Below are 13,641 nucleotides of genomic sequence, written 5' to 3' on the forward strand. Positions count from 1 at the left end.
ATTCAGGCTGGGAAAGACCTCTAAGATCATCAAGTCCAACCATCAACCTAGCACCACCACAGCTGCTAGACCATGTCTCACAGGGCCACATCTATACCATTTCTGAACACCTTCAGGGACTGGGATTCCACCACCTCTGTGGGCAGCCTGCTCTAAAGCTTGATCCCAATCACATTAATTCAGCTCTAGCCCAGAGTGATCTTCCAGCTCCCACTGTAGCTCTGTTTTCATGGTTTCTGGCATTTCTGGGAGGAAAAGAAAAAAAGGAAAAAGAAAAAAAGAAAAAAAGAAAAAAATCTGTTCTGAATCTGTTCTAAGCTAATATGGGACAATGATTTTCACTGATATCTTTGGGGTGGATCATGTTCCCCCAGTCTTCCCTTTTCTTTCTTTTTTTTTCCCCATCAGGACTCCATGTTTTCTCAATAGAAGCAGTAAAACTCCAGGTGAGGAGCCACCAGAGCTTCATGTCAGGGTTGACACTTCCATAGTTAGCCTTATAATAGCCTTTCTTGCACCCCAACATGTGTGATGATTTGGCATCAACCATGTTTGTGTGTGTTTGGGGTTTTTTCCGGGGTTTCATCTCACTGGAGCCTCCTCATTACCTTTAGTTTAACTAATATCAGTGGGTCTTCCCTTTCCTCCACAATTTTCCTGGCACAATCCCAGCTCCTCTCTCCCCATGAAGTCTGGCACTCCTGCACACTCAGCCCATCTGCAGGAGCTTTAACAACCTCAGCTCAGGTGGTTTCCCAAAGCTCTGCCTCATGGCAGATCTCAAAGCTTTCCAAGCCACTAGAGGGTAAAGTGACTTTACACTGGTCAGAACCAAACAATCATAGAACTGTTTAGGTTGCAAAAGGCCTTTAAGATCATCAAGTCCAGCTGTTAACCCAGCACTGCCAGGTCAGCACTGAGCCCTGTCCCTCAGCAACACATTCACAGCTATTCAATCCCACCAGGAATGGTGTCTCCACCACTTCCTTGGGCAGCCTGATCCAAGGCTGACAACCATTTTGGTGAAGAAATTGCTTCTAACATCCAACCTAACCCTTCCCTGGTACAGCCTGAGGCCATTTCCCTTGATGATCTTAGAGGTTTTTTCAAACCAAAACAATTCCATGCTTCTGTGATTCTCTGTCCCCAGTGGTGCATTGGTTTTCTCCGTGTATCTGGTTTCTGACAGCACAAGATAAAATATAGATGATGTTTTTCACTCTCACAGCAAAGCAAACATTAGGATTCACATCTCTCCCTCCCTTTCCCACAGCACAGTTCTGATCCTGCCATCCCAGCTCATTTGGCTTTGTGTCATGCATGACTGTGGAAATTTTCATTAGTAATGCTTCTCAAGTTACTGAGAACCCTTCAAGGAGCAGCACTTTCCCAAAAAGCCCCATTCCCACGTTAAGAAGAGTGTGACCAGCAGGTGGATGCTATAATGAGGCCACAGCTGCAGTACAGTTATGGGCTTAGGGGCCTGGAGCATCTCTGTGAGGAGGAAAGGCTGAGACAGCTGGAGCTGTTGAGCCTGGAGAAGAGCTTGAGAGGGGATCTGATCCATGTTCAGCAGAGTTAAAGTGCAGGGGACAAGAGGATGGGGCCAGACTCTTTTCAGTGGTGCCCAGTGAAAGGACAAAGGGCAATGGGCATAAAATAGAATATGTGAGATTCCACCTAAACAGAGAAAATCTTCTTTTTGTGAAGGTGCCAGAACACTGGACCTAGCTGCCCAGACAGGTTGTGGAGTCTCCCTCTCTAGAGAGCTTCCAAACTTGCCTAAACATTCTGATTCTGGGCAACCTGCTTTAGCAGAATTGATCTAGGTTATCTTCATAGGTCCTTTCCAGGTCCCACCATGTTGGGATTCTATGTTTTGGTGAGTCCATGCCCAGCAGCTCAGCCCCAGTGCTCAGTAATTAAGTCCCTGGTATCCAGACCTCCAGCTTTATTTTGCACCAGAGTTGGGAAAATGAACATGTTTGAGGCAATCACAGGCACAGCACCTTCCCACCCTCCAGTCCAGAGATCAGTCAGCAGGAAAACACTGCACAGGGTTTGCTGAGGCTGAGCAGACATCACACGTGGAAGCAGCCTGCTGCTGCTTGCATCTAGCTTGCTGTTGCCCAACGCAACACACATGACACAACCCAGCTCTCGGCTGATGGAGCCAGACTGGAAGCCACAAACACACCTTGTCACATTCCCCATCCCAGCAGCAGCGTGGGGCCACCCTTTGCAGTACAGGCTGTGTTTTGCATCTGCCATGGGACCAGCCCCAGGACACAAACCTGAGGAAGAGATGACGTATGGCCAGGAGGCTTCTCCTTCTGCTGATGTCACCTCCTCGGGGAACTTGTTCCTCTACACATCCCAATCCAGACTGGAGCTGAGCGTTTCCCTGATCACTCCGAGGGAATCCGCCCACCAGATCAACAGGAGGTGGAGGGTGGGAAAACATATAAAGCTCCCTGGGAGCAGCTCTCCTTGACTGTCCCTGCTGCACGGATCTGCTCTCAGCATGAAGACACTTCTGGTTGGGTTCCTCCTTGGCCTGGCATACGTGGAGTTGGGTAAGACCGCTGCATTCCCAACATTTCATGGACCCCTGGGAAATGCCTGGGAAGGGAGGGGAAAGGCATGAAAGCATAAAGACCTGGCAAGCACTAGGTAGGGGAAATAGAGACTTTATGTATTTAAGAGGGTCAGTGGAGAGGGTGAGTGGAGAAAAGGGACATGCATTCCTGGTGGGAGAGCCATGACGCCTGATGGAGAGCAAGGCATATTGTTTGGATGCACAGCTGGCCAGCTGTCACCCAACCCTGCTCACATCAAACCCTAGGATGGAGCTGACCACCACACTGCTAAGATGTCTAAGGTGTGAATGACAGCCACATGGCACAGGGTTCTCTAAGCATGGGCAAGAACTTGAGCCAACAGCCTCTACTTAAAGATGCCAGCTCATCCCCTCAGAGATGAAATATGTTCATCCTGAGCTCCTGCCATCCCTAAGACCTCCTGCCTGGCTGCTTGACACTTTGAAAACCAGAGAATGAGGCTTCAGTATAGGTGAGGATATGAAAAGTAGCATCAAGGAGTTGGAACTGTTCATTAAACCACCATCTCCAAGGCGTTCACTTATTTCTACAGATGAGGGGATAGGTGGAGATTCAGAATGTCTTGGGTCTGTTTGGGTTTGGTCTCTGATGGGTCTGGATCTTGGATAAGCTGGCAGCAGGAGCTGCGTTCTTATTCCATCTGTTTGTGACCCACTGCAAATACATCATTGGCTTGGAACAGAGTCATCCTTGGGGTGATACCAAACCCAAGGTTTTAACCTACAGCCCATGGGTCCCAGAGCCCCTCAGGCTGCTTTCATGGGATTCTAAAAGATCTCAGAGGAATGACAGCCTGGATAGGGGTCAAACACCTCCACCTGGAGGTATGGCTACTCGGTTGCAAGAAGGTGGCTGAAAGGTGTACACCGTTCAATTTCTTAGGCATGGAAGGGTTTTGGATCTCTTCTTCAGGCTGCATTGTGTTTTTTAATCCCCTTAATCTCATTCCTCCTTCCATCTACCAGACGGGCAGAGCTAGATAATGGTTGGACTTGGTGATCTTAAAGGTTTTTTTCAACCAAACTGATTTGATGATTCAATGACCTGTCCTGAAAGCAAACCCAACTGCTGGCTGAAGGAAATGCTCTGGGTCAAACCCATCACAGGACAGGTGCATTTACTTCCATCTAGTACCTGCTGGGGTTTTTTTCCCTTTCTTTCAAAATATTTCACAGGTGGTGTATTACCAGTTTCTTTTCCTCCTTCTGGATCCATTTCTCTGCAGGGTTGCTGAGGACCTGCCAGAGCAGGTTCTGGCTCACAGGTCTCAGAGCACTTTATGGAAACACAGATGTATCACCACCCTTTGCTTTGTAGATGAGATGGAGGCAGAAATTACTTTTCTGGGATGATCCAGTGGGAGGCATCTGGTCTAGGCACAATGCTTGTAGCTGAGAAATATTGGCTGTGACCATTCATCTTCCAGAGTTTTGATACCACAGGGTAGAAGATACCACTGGACAGTGATAAATGGCAAATGATTGGCCACAAATCAGCACATAGCACTGTTCTCTGTGGTCACTTCCTCTGTTGCAGTCCTTATGGTCCTGGGCTTTCCTCTTCCACTGCAACCTTTCTCCAAACCCAGTGTCCTCTAAGTGAAAGATAAGGAGGTTATGGATTTTCTTCTTTAAAGCTGCTCTTAACTGGAAGCAGCTCCCCCAGAGCCCACAACACTGCCCTGCTCACCCATTAAAATGGGGACATTTGGAAACCAGCTCAACCCAAAGGCTGCAAATCAGTTTCTCAGAGTCTTTAAGCTAGCACTGCTCCATCCATCCATCCATCCATCCACCTGGCAGTCCCACAGAGTCACAGACATGCTTGTCACATTGACTGTGTTGTTTCCTCTCTCACTGGACACTGAGTGTTAAAATGTCCAGGCTGGATGTGTCTTTGCACAACCTGGTCATAGTGGGAGGTGTGCCCTGCTCGTGACAGGTGGGTTGGAACTAGATGATCTTTAAGGTCCCTTCCAACCAAAACCATTTGATGATTCTATAATTACATGAAAATATAAAAAAACAACCTCTCATGAGGCATTTTGGAAGGGATCTGCTGAGGTCCTCAGCTTGAGGAAACAGAGATGACTTCACTGCCCCTGTTTACAAAGGAGATGGCCACAAGAACACCACCACTGCTCGCTTTGAAAAGTCCTTCTTAACTCTGCACAAAGTCCTTTTCAACTCCTGCTGCCAGGATAAATAACTCTGCAAATAAAGTGTTTTGCATCGTGTAGGCTCTTTTGACAGCTGAATTTTCCAAAGGAGGTGATAAGAGAAGTAGATGCCCTCAAAATTCTTCCTGGAGTCAGGCGCTCAGACAACTGCCCTTGAAAATATTTTTCCTTATCACAAAAGTCCCAGAAATTTCTCTCTACCAGCAGATCCTGCAGAACTGTGACAAAACAAACAAACAAACAAAAAAATAGCACCACTGTCTCTCTCCAACGTTACCAGTAGATGGCAGTGGACACATTTGGGTGGTTCTTAGCTGGCAGAAGGCTGGAAAAGAAACAAACCAAGCTGGTTTCTGTCATCGAGCCACAGCAGCACGACTCCAAAAAAATATGCACACTCGGTATCTGCTCCCTGTGGACAGAAAGCTCTCACACCACTGCTTTGGAGCAACTGCTGTGTTCAATGCTTGCATATGCAAAGGTGTCCCTCCATCAACAGGCAGCCAGCAACAGCTTGAGAGCATCAACTCCTTTAAAAAGCAGCAGTAGCCCCTGAGGAAAGTGGGTTTGAGGCCACGTTCAGCCCTTAGGATCGCTGGCACAGCTCTGAAATTGACATTCTGCTCCTGGTTGCTAAGTTCTGCAGGTATCACTCTAAAGAAGCAGGAAGAGGCTGTCACTGTGGGTGGAGGGATGGGGGAGCTGCCAGTCTTTCAGTGCTGCTCTCAGCAGAAGGAGCTGTTTTGCTCTGTGACAGCATTTCTTCAAAGATCTTATCAAAGCTGCCCAAGAGATCCCTCTAGATCCCTCTTCTTTTGGCCTACTGACCCCACAAGGTAGCAATCACACTCAATTCCCTGCAAAGCCCCCATCATCTGTTGCTGCTGGGGTTTAGTCTTTCCCTCCTGTCAGATCCAAGCTTTGCCATTGCCTCCAGATGCTCTTAATAGCTGAGATCACTGGATCTTGGTCAAGGAGGGATGAAGCACTGACCATCACACAGTTCCCACCACAGAGCAGAGAAGCTGCAGAGCTGCTGTCTTGTCTTTGCTGTTGTAGCCACCTCAGACTCATTCTGTTCCTCTCTGCAGCCCAGTCCTTACGATGTTACACCTGCAAGGAGCCAACAGACATTGCAAAGTGCAGAACACCCACCCTGTGCCCCCCAAAAGCCACTGTGTGCACCACAACGCTGCACTCTGTAGACTCAGGTAAGTTTGGTTGATGGCTGTGAGTGCCCATGTGGAGAGATCATAGGATCATAGACTGGTTTGGTTTGGAAGGGACCTTAAAGATCATCTAGTTCCACACCTGCTGTCATGGACAGGAACACCTTCTACTAGAGCAGGTTGTTCAGAGCCCCAAACAACCTTGGACACTTCCAGGAATGGGGCATCCACCACCCTGGGCAACCTGGGCCAGTGTTTCAGCAACTTTGCCATGAAAGATTTCTTCCCAATATCTAATCTAAATCCCCCTCTTTTAGTTTAAAACCATCACCTCTCATTCTATCACAGCATTCCCTGATAAAAAGTCCATCCCTATCAATCTGATAAGCCCCTTTAAATATTGGAAGGCCACTGTAAGATCTCCTTAGAGCCTTTCTTCTCCAGGCTGAACAACCCCAACTCTCTCAGTCTGTCCACACAGCAGAGGGGCTCCAGCCCTTGTATCATTTTTGTGGCCTCCTCTGGACCTTTCCAACAGTTCTGCGTCTTTCTGAGCCAAACAGGGATTTGTGTCTCTTTTTGATGCTGAAATACATATAGAAGGAGCAGGATGGAGAGAGGGAGTCATCCTCTCCATCACAGGAGAAGTGGTGGACCTGTTCCTACAAAGAGTAGTCTTGATGCCAGGCCTCTACACCTTCCTTTATGATTTCTTTCTCTTATGTTTCTCCCCCTCTCCAATCTGCCTCTTCCAGGTTACCCCTTTTTTGGCAACATCACTGTGACCAGAGGCTGTGAGGAGGAATGTCTTGCCTATAATGGGATAGGATCAAACAAACCCAAGTCATGTTGCTACACCGACCTCTGCACCGATGACACCAAGAGCAGCAATGGGATAGGAAGCAGCTCTCCAGCACTAGGTCTGATGGCCATGGTTGTTGGCACAGTCCTCCAGTGTGCTCTGTAATGTCACAGGTGTCCATGCTGCAGCCAAAGCATTCTCACCTTTTCCCCAAGCTCCTTCGCCTTGGGAATAATCTTTGCTGATGTGCAGCATCACCCATCTTCAGCTGTCAATTCAAGTGAATTCAAGCCAAGAGTTTGGGCACCTGGACCTAAACCCCTCCAATTACTACTCGTTTTCAGCTGCTAATCAGATGTGCTCCTGGTCCTCAGGATCCACAGCTCCCCCTACAGCTTCCTTTCGTGGGGAGCAGCAGTGAATGAAGCTCTTCGGCTCTCTGCAGCAGGATGACCTAAGCAATGCCATCAAGGCTGATGTTTTGGCATCATCCTTGGCAAGAGTAAAGGCTGTATGTACACTGGATATGGACAATGCTTTTTTCCAGGTCTCCTCAAGCTTTCACACAACTTGTGGCTGTGTGCATGTATTAAATTCCTGTGCACAACCTCTCTCCCTTCCCCCCCCCCACCCCCCCCAAAAAAAAAAAAATCCTGCAACCCTCTGTTAGAAACTTAGTTTATTTTCTTTCCACTTTTTGGAGTCATCTCAAGTCAGAGCAGCAGATGGATGTTGATCCCCTCTCACTATCTGCTCAGCAATTGCAGAGAGCTGGCACTTAATTCTATCTAGAGCAAGGTATAGAATGAGTTCAGAAGGGCTCAGCCTTCATGTGTTGAGATGGGATGTATTTCTGGAAGTTTCAAAACAGGTTGGACCCACAATAGTGAATTTGGGAGTTTGGCTAAGCCAAACCCTTCCTCAGCCTTATTTTCTGAGCTCAGGTTGCAGGCAGAGCTCTTGGATTTCCCTTCCCAGATGTTTTACAGATCCTTTCAAGTAACTTCTGTTACTCTTCCCTCCCCCTTTCCTTCACAGCAGGGACTGCAGGAGGAGAAAAGTGATGGTTATCCCAGACCTTCCACTCTGAGATGAGTCAATGGGCTCCACTCACACCTCTCTTGAAGCTCTGTCTTGGAGCAACTGTAAGACTGATTTTCATCCTCTTATCTGCTGCAAAGCAAGATGGAATGGAAGTGGGGAAAAGTAAGGCAAGAGTGCCCAGCACTCAGCCTTCTCTGGTGGAGGAGAGCTGGATGCCTTGCCGTTTACTCTGTTCCTATTGTCAGGGCTCATCCAGGGAACAACCTGCAAAAGTAAGGGTAGAGTACAGCCCATGCACCATCCTTGGGTGTTCATGAAATCCCTGAAACCTCCTCCTGGGCAAAGTATATTTTTTTTTTCACCATTTTTTTCCTCCATTTTTTTTCCCATTTTCCACTCTATTTCCAGACAGGAAACCACAGGAACAATCAGAGGAGCTCTTATTTTTCATTGCACAGAGGTAATTGTTTCTCAAGGTCTGTCTCATCACCACTTCCAAGCAAACTTTGACAAGGCATTGCACTCCTTGGCAGAGGGTCCTGTGCAAGCCTGGGGTTCAGGAGGATGATGAGTCCCTTTGTTCTGGAGATGAACTGCTCCTTGCTTCACTAAAACAGTGACAGCTTCCCTGAAATACCCTTTCAATGCTGAGATCTACAGGGAGAAAAATTCCATTGAGAGGACAATGATTGGGAGCTACTTAGTCACCAATATCACACCCACCCTTGCAGACACAGAGCATCAGCTTCTGCTTCCTACTCCTCTGTTTCCCAGCTTAAAAAACAGTCTGATGTGTCAGGCCAGAAGGAAACCCCTAGGACTTTCATCCTTAGACCAATTCCTCTTTCCAGTCCTCTTTTCTACTCTGGGTTCAAGCTCTGGAGTAAGTCACTACCCCCACTGGAGTTTCCATGCTGGCTGCAAGGTCCTCTGCTGGTGGGCTGAACTTTTCTCCATCTATTGCACGTGCAGATGGGGCAGGGTCTGGATACAGAAGGACTGGGAGGGTGAGGGTTCCATTCTGGGTGAGAATCTAGTAAATAAAGTTGGATTCTCCGGTTTTCAGCCTGTAGCATCTTTTTTTTTTGTGTGCCCAGGGAGAGAGGATGGGGCAGCACAGACTGCAGGGGGAAGTTGTCTTTGGATGGTTGTGCAGCTTCCAAACTGCCCTGTGCCAGAAAGAGGGAAAGCTACAGGTAGGAACAAGCAATGGACTGTAAAAGTATTCCTTAGAAGAGGTAGATGTAAGGCTATCCCTGCTGAAAGAAGAGGAGGAGAGGGTGGCAGGAGGGTAAAATGCCGTCCAGTGGCTACAGGAACATGTACTGGAGGAAATGGTGGGGGTTTTTTTTTGTATGAAAGAGTAACTGAGAAAGGAGAGCAAGAGGCCAGGAGCAACCCCTCAGGGTCCATTCAGCACTGCAAAGATGCTGTGGATGGAGGTCACTGCTGCTGGCTGTCAGCATCCTGCACACTGCAGGACCTGCTTGTTCTGGTGACTCCATCACCAGAGCAGGAAGCTTCTGCTGTAACTAAAACAGAGCCAAAGGCAGGATTTAGCTTTAAGGGATTTTTAATATGTTCCTAAATTAGGCAAGGTGAGAAACCCTTCACAGAGAGTGTCAGGGGTATAAAAATCTCCCTCTTTTTTTTTTTTTTTTGGATTAATATTTTTCTCTTCAAATGGCCACAGAATGAACAATGATCACTGGGAGCCCTTATTGCTGCTTTTATTTAGTCTTGTTATTTTAGAGTTAAACCCAGGCAAACCCTACTGCCCCAGCAAATGCAGGACAATGCCAGGGGATTCAAAGGACTTGGCAGACTTCTTTTGCGTCACAGGGTCGAGTGGACATGCAGAGGAAGAAGGTTAAATATAGGCTGAATAAAATAGAACAGAGAAAGATGTGTCTCTAAAGGGTCCTAAAAAGACTTGCAGCCTCTCAGCCCTGCAAGACAAGGCTTTGCAGCAGGCAGCATCCAGAGCTGCTGTTGTGTTGAAGGATTTCAGCTGACCCTCTGGGAGCTGCTTCTTCCCAGTAGCCATTCTGTGCAGGTCCAGAAGATTTATCTCCAGAGTTGAGGACACTCCTGGGAGCTTTATGCTTTACCAAGCCAAGAAGTTGCCTTTTCCATCACCTTTCAGCCCTTCTACAAATGCACAGCCCTACAGATGTGCAGCCCTACAGGTCAGAGAATCATATGAATCACAGCATGACAGAATGCACGGGGCTGGAAGTGACCTCTAGAGGTCATCTAGTCCAACACCACTGCAGCAAGCAGGGACAACCCTGACTAGATCAGGTTCCTCAGAGCCCCATCAAGGCTGGCTTTGCATATCTTCAGGGATGGGACATCTACCACCTCCCTGGGCAACCTGTTAGAGCCTTCTGCCACCCTCATAGTAAAGAACTTCCTCCTAATGTCAGATCTAAATCTGCCCTTCTCTAGCTTCAAACCACTGCCCCTTGTCCTATTGCTACATAGCTTTAGAGAATGCAGCCCTGATCTGCATTCCCCATCTCCAGTTGTAAACATGAAAAGCTTTCATCCACCTGAAAGTTAAATAATAAAGCACAACAGAAACCAAACTTTCAGGGAGGTGTTTGCAGACCCACACTGATGAGGAAATTCAAACCAGTATGCCTTGCTGAGTCCCACATCCAGGCAACCTTCAGGGTGATAGATCTGCCTTGTGAGACCTTTCCTCATGAGCTCCATGAGTCTTGAAGGTGGAATGGGTATTTCAAAGGATAGTTCATCCTCTGGAAAAAACATGGAAAAGCAACCTTGGCTTGGGATGGATCAGAACAAGGCTCAAATCTACTGCTTTGATTTCAGCAGGTTTTGGGCCTCTCACGTCAAGAAGGACATTGAGGTTCTGGAGCATGTCCAGAGAAGAGCAATTAAGCTTCTGAAGGGTCTAGATCACAAGTCTTGTGTGAAGCAGCTGAGGGAACTGGGCTTGTTAGCTTGGAGAAAAGTAAGCTCAAAATAGAACTTCTCAGCCTCTACAACCACCTGAAAGGACGTTGGAGCCAAGTGGGAGTCAATCTCTTCTCCCAGGTCACAAGCAACAGAAAAAGAGGAAATGGCCTCAAGTTGTGCCACAGGAGGTTTAGGTTGGACTTTGGGAAAATTTTCTTCCCCTTGAGGGTTGGCAAGCCCTGGACCAAGCTGTCAAGGGCAGTGGTGGAGTCCCCATCCCTGGAGGGGTTCCAAAGCCATGTAGATGTAGTGCTGAGGGACATGGATGGTTAAGTGGTGACCTATCAGTGTTGAGTTAACAACTGGATTTGATGACATTAAAGTTATCTTCCAACCAAAACAATTCTATGATCCTAAGATTCCCACAAAGACATCTCTGGTGCTGTGGAGGAATCGAAGCTACACAAACACCAGGATTAATACTTAGAGGACTGGAGTTTCCAGCAGGTTCTTTCCAAAGCAGGCCAATGATTATCATGTGGAGCCATGAGTGGTGGTAGTTATCCTGGCATGACCTGATTGCAGGTTGGCTCAAACTGCAAGGTTGGTGTTTTGAATTAAGGGATTAACATCAGCAGCTGTGTGGTTGCTTGATTTCTTTTAGGTTTATATATTTTGCTTTCTTTGGGAGGGAGAGGAGTGAAAAAAAGAAAGAAAAAGAAAGAAAGAAAGAAAGAAAGAAAGAAAGAAAGAAAGAAAGAAAGAAAGAAAGAAAGAAAGAAAGAAAGAAAGAAAGAAAGAAAGAAAGAAAGAAAGAAAGAAAGAAAGAAAGAAAGAAAGAAAGAAAGAGAAAGAAAGAAAGAGAAAGAGAGAAAGAAAGAAAGAAAGAAAGAAAGAAAGAAAGAAAGAGAGAAAGAAAGAAAGAAAGAAAGAGAAAGAGAGAAAGAAAGAAAGAAAGAAAGAGAAAGAGAGAAAGAAAGAAAGAGAGAAAGAAAGAAAGAGAGAATGAAAGAGAGAATGAAAGAGAGAAAGAAAGAAAGAAAGAAAGAAAGAAAGAAAGAAAGAAAGAAAGAAAGAAAGAAAGAAAGAAAGAAAGAAAGAAAGAAAGAAAGAAAGAAAGAAAGAAAGAAAGAAAGAAAGAAAGAAAGAAAGAAAGAAAGAAAGAAAGAAAGAAAGAAAGAAAGAAAGAAAGAAAGAAAGAAAGAAAGAAAGAAAGAAAGAGAAAAAAAAAAAATAATCCAGGTGAACATGAAAGATAAAGAGATGAGACAAGGGCAGAAATTATTACAGAACTCCAAGAGAAGAAAAAAAGCCAAAACTATTAAGGGGATATTTTTACAGCCCAGACATTTAATGTGAAACAGAGCTCTGATGAAATCAAATACAGAAAGAACTTGCAGTTCCTGCTAAAAATACCTATCTGGATATATAAATATACATTAGCATGGAGTTGCAAGGCTCATGGAGATATCTGCCACCGTCTCATATTTACAGAGAAGGACCTAAATGTTTAATATTGCAGACTCAGAAGAAAGTCCCTTCATCTGAAGTAATTAATGATAGAACATGCATGGCAGGGCTGAAGTGCAGCAAGAGTGATATCACTTGCAATATCACTCCCAAATTATTTCTCATCTAAAACCTATTATGTGCTCTTTTTTTTTCCTCCTTCTTCTTCTTAAAATAGATTATTTCTTCCATATTAGGCCATGGATGACTTGGAACAGCTGTTTCTGACACACTGGCATATCCTCTCCTGGATATATTCATTGCTCTCCTGTACAACTCTCACATCCCTAATTCCAGGAGAACATAAATCTGAAGCCTCTTTATTCAGTACAGTCCCAGGTCTGAGAAGATGTCAAATCCCTTAAAAATGAGATGAATGAGGGACCTTAAAGGCCATCTAGTTCCCAACCCCCTGCAATGGACAGGGACACCTTCCACTAGACCAGGCTGCTTAAAGCTTCATTCAGGACCTCCAGACAAGGTCCTGCAATATGTCTTTAGTGCCAACTGAGCTTTAAGTTTCTGAACACACTTAGGAAATGCAGATAAGGACATTATGCCTTGGGGTGAGCCAGTTTTACACTAGTCCTTCAGGGTTTTATCACTGAAATCCATGCAGATCCATGGTGTTAAAGGCAACTGAATGCCATAGCAGATGAAAGCCTTGGGTCAGAGTGTCAAAAGCCTAACCTGGACAGCTGAACAAAAACACTTCTGGCTTCCTTTGGCCACATCTCTTAAGACAAGGGATGAATATGTTTCTTGAGTCTGCAGGCCATTCCTCCTCATTACAAGGGAAAGTTGATGCCCCTCAGTCACACCAGTGGTGACCAGTGCTGAAGTATTGTTGAACTCTTGTTCTAACGCACAGACTCACCTTGGACTCATCAGTGTTTGGAGCAGTAGAGCTCACCTCCTACCTTGTTGATAGCTGTAGATGGAGTGGCATGAACAGCCCTTCATCTCTTTGCAAAACAAAGTGCTTTTCCCCACCAATCTGTGAGTAAGATTCAAAAGACAACATGCAAGAGGAGATGGAGTAGTGTGAAGGTGCTCATGATGGTGAGTTTGTTTTTGCAGTACCTTTGGATTTGCAAGGAGCAAAAGGAGGAGCACCCCAATGCTTGAGAGCAGTCTTGCACCTTCTTTGATCCCTGCTGCTGTGCCCACACCTTGGATGCCTGGCTGGTTCCCCAGAGAAGGCACAAACACAGGCTGTGCCACAGCGTTTTTCCACTTGCCTGTGTGAAATCCTGGAGGCGGATGGCACTTCGCCAGTCGAAACTCTGCCCCGGACAGTGGAAGGATTTCAGAGGGTGGCTGTGAGACAGCACTGATGGCAGATGTCTGCAGAAGGATGTTCTACCACTCCTAACAAGAAGCATGGAT

The 13,641-nt window shown here is 46.3% G+C and overlaps 1 protein-coding gene across 1 annotated transcript; it reads left to right on the forward strand.

Annotated features, from left to right (window-relative positions):
• The first annotated feature begins 2,524 nt into the window (after window positions 1-2,524).
• Window positions 2,525-6,936, forward strand: LOC128970448 (secreted Ly-6/uPAR-related protein 1-like). Its single transcript, XM_054385632.1, has 3 exons — window positions 2,525-2,576; window positions 5,892-6,011; window positions 6,725-6,936. Exons 1-3 carry the CDS (start codon window positions 2,525-2,527, stop codon window positions 6,934-6,936), a joined length of 384 nt encoding a protein of 127 aa, XP_054241607.1.
• The last annotated feature ends 6,705 nt before the right edge of the window (window positions 6,937-13,641 follow it).

This window comes from Indicator indicator, chromosome 12, assembly GCF_027791375.1.
Source record: "Indicator indicator isolate 239-I01 chromosome 12, UM_Iind_1.1, whole genome shotgun sequence".
Classification (NCBI taxonomy): Eukaryota; Metazoa; Chordata; class Aves; order Piciformes; family Indicatoridae; genus Indicator; species Indicator indicator.

Bases quoted from the DNA above. Each gene is read 5' to 3' on its own strand.
- LOC128970448 (XM_054385632.1), top strand. From the start codon at position 2,525: ATGAAGACACTTCTGGTTGGGTTCCTCCTTGGCCTGGCATACGTGGAG. The intron at 2,577-5,891 runs GTAAGACCGCTG...TCCTCTCTGCAG, and splicing joins CCTGGCATACGTGGAGTTGG to CCCAGTCCTTACGATGTTAC. The intron at 6,012-6,724 runs GTAAGTTTGGTT...TGCCTCTTCCAG, and splicing joins GCTGCACTCTGTAGACTCAG to GTTACCCCTTTTTTGGCAAC.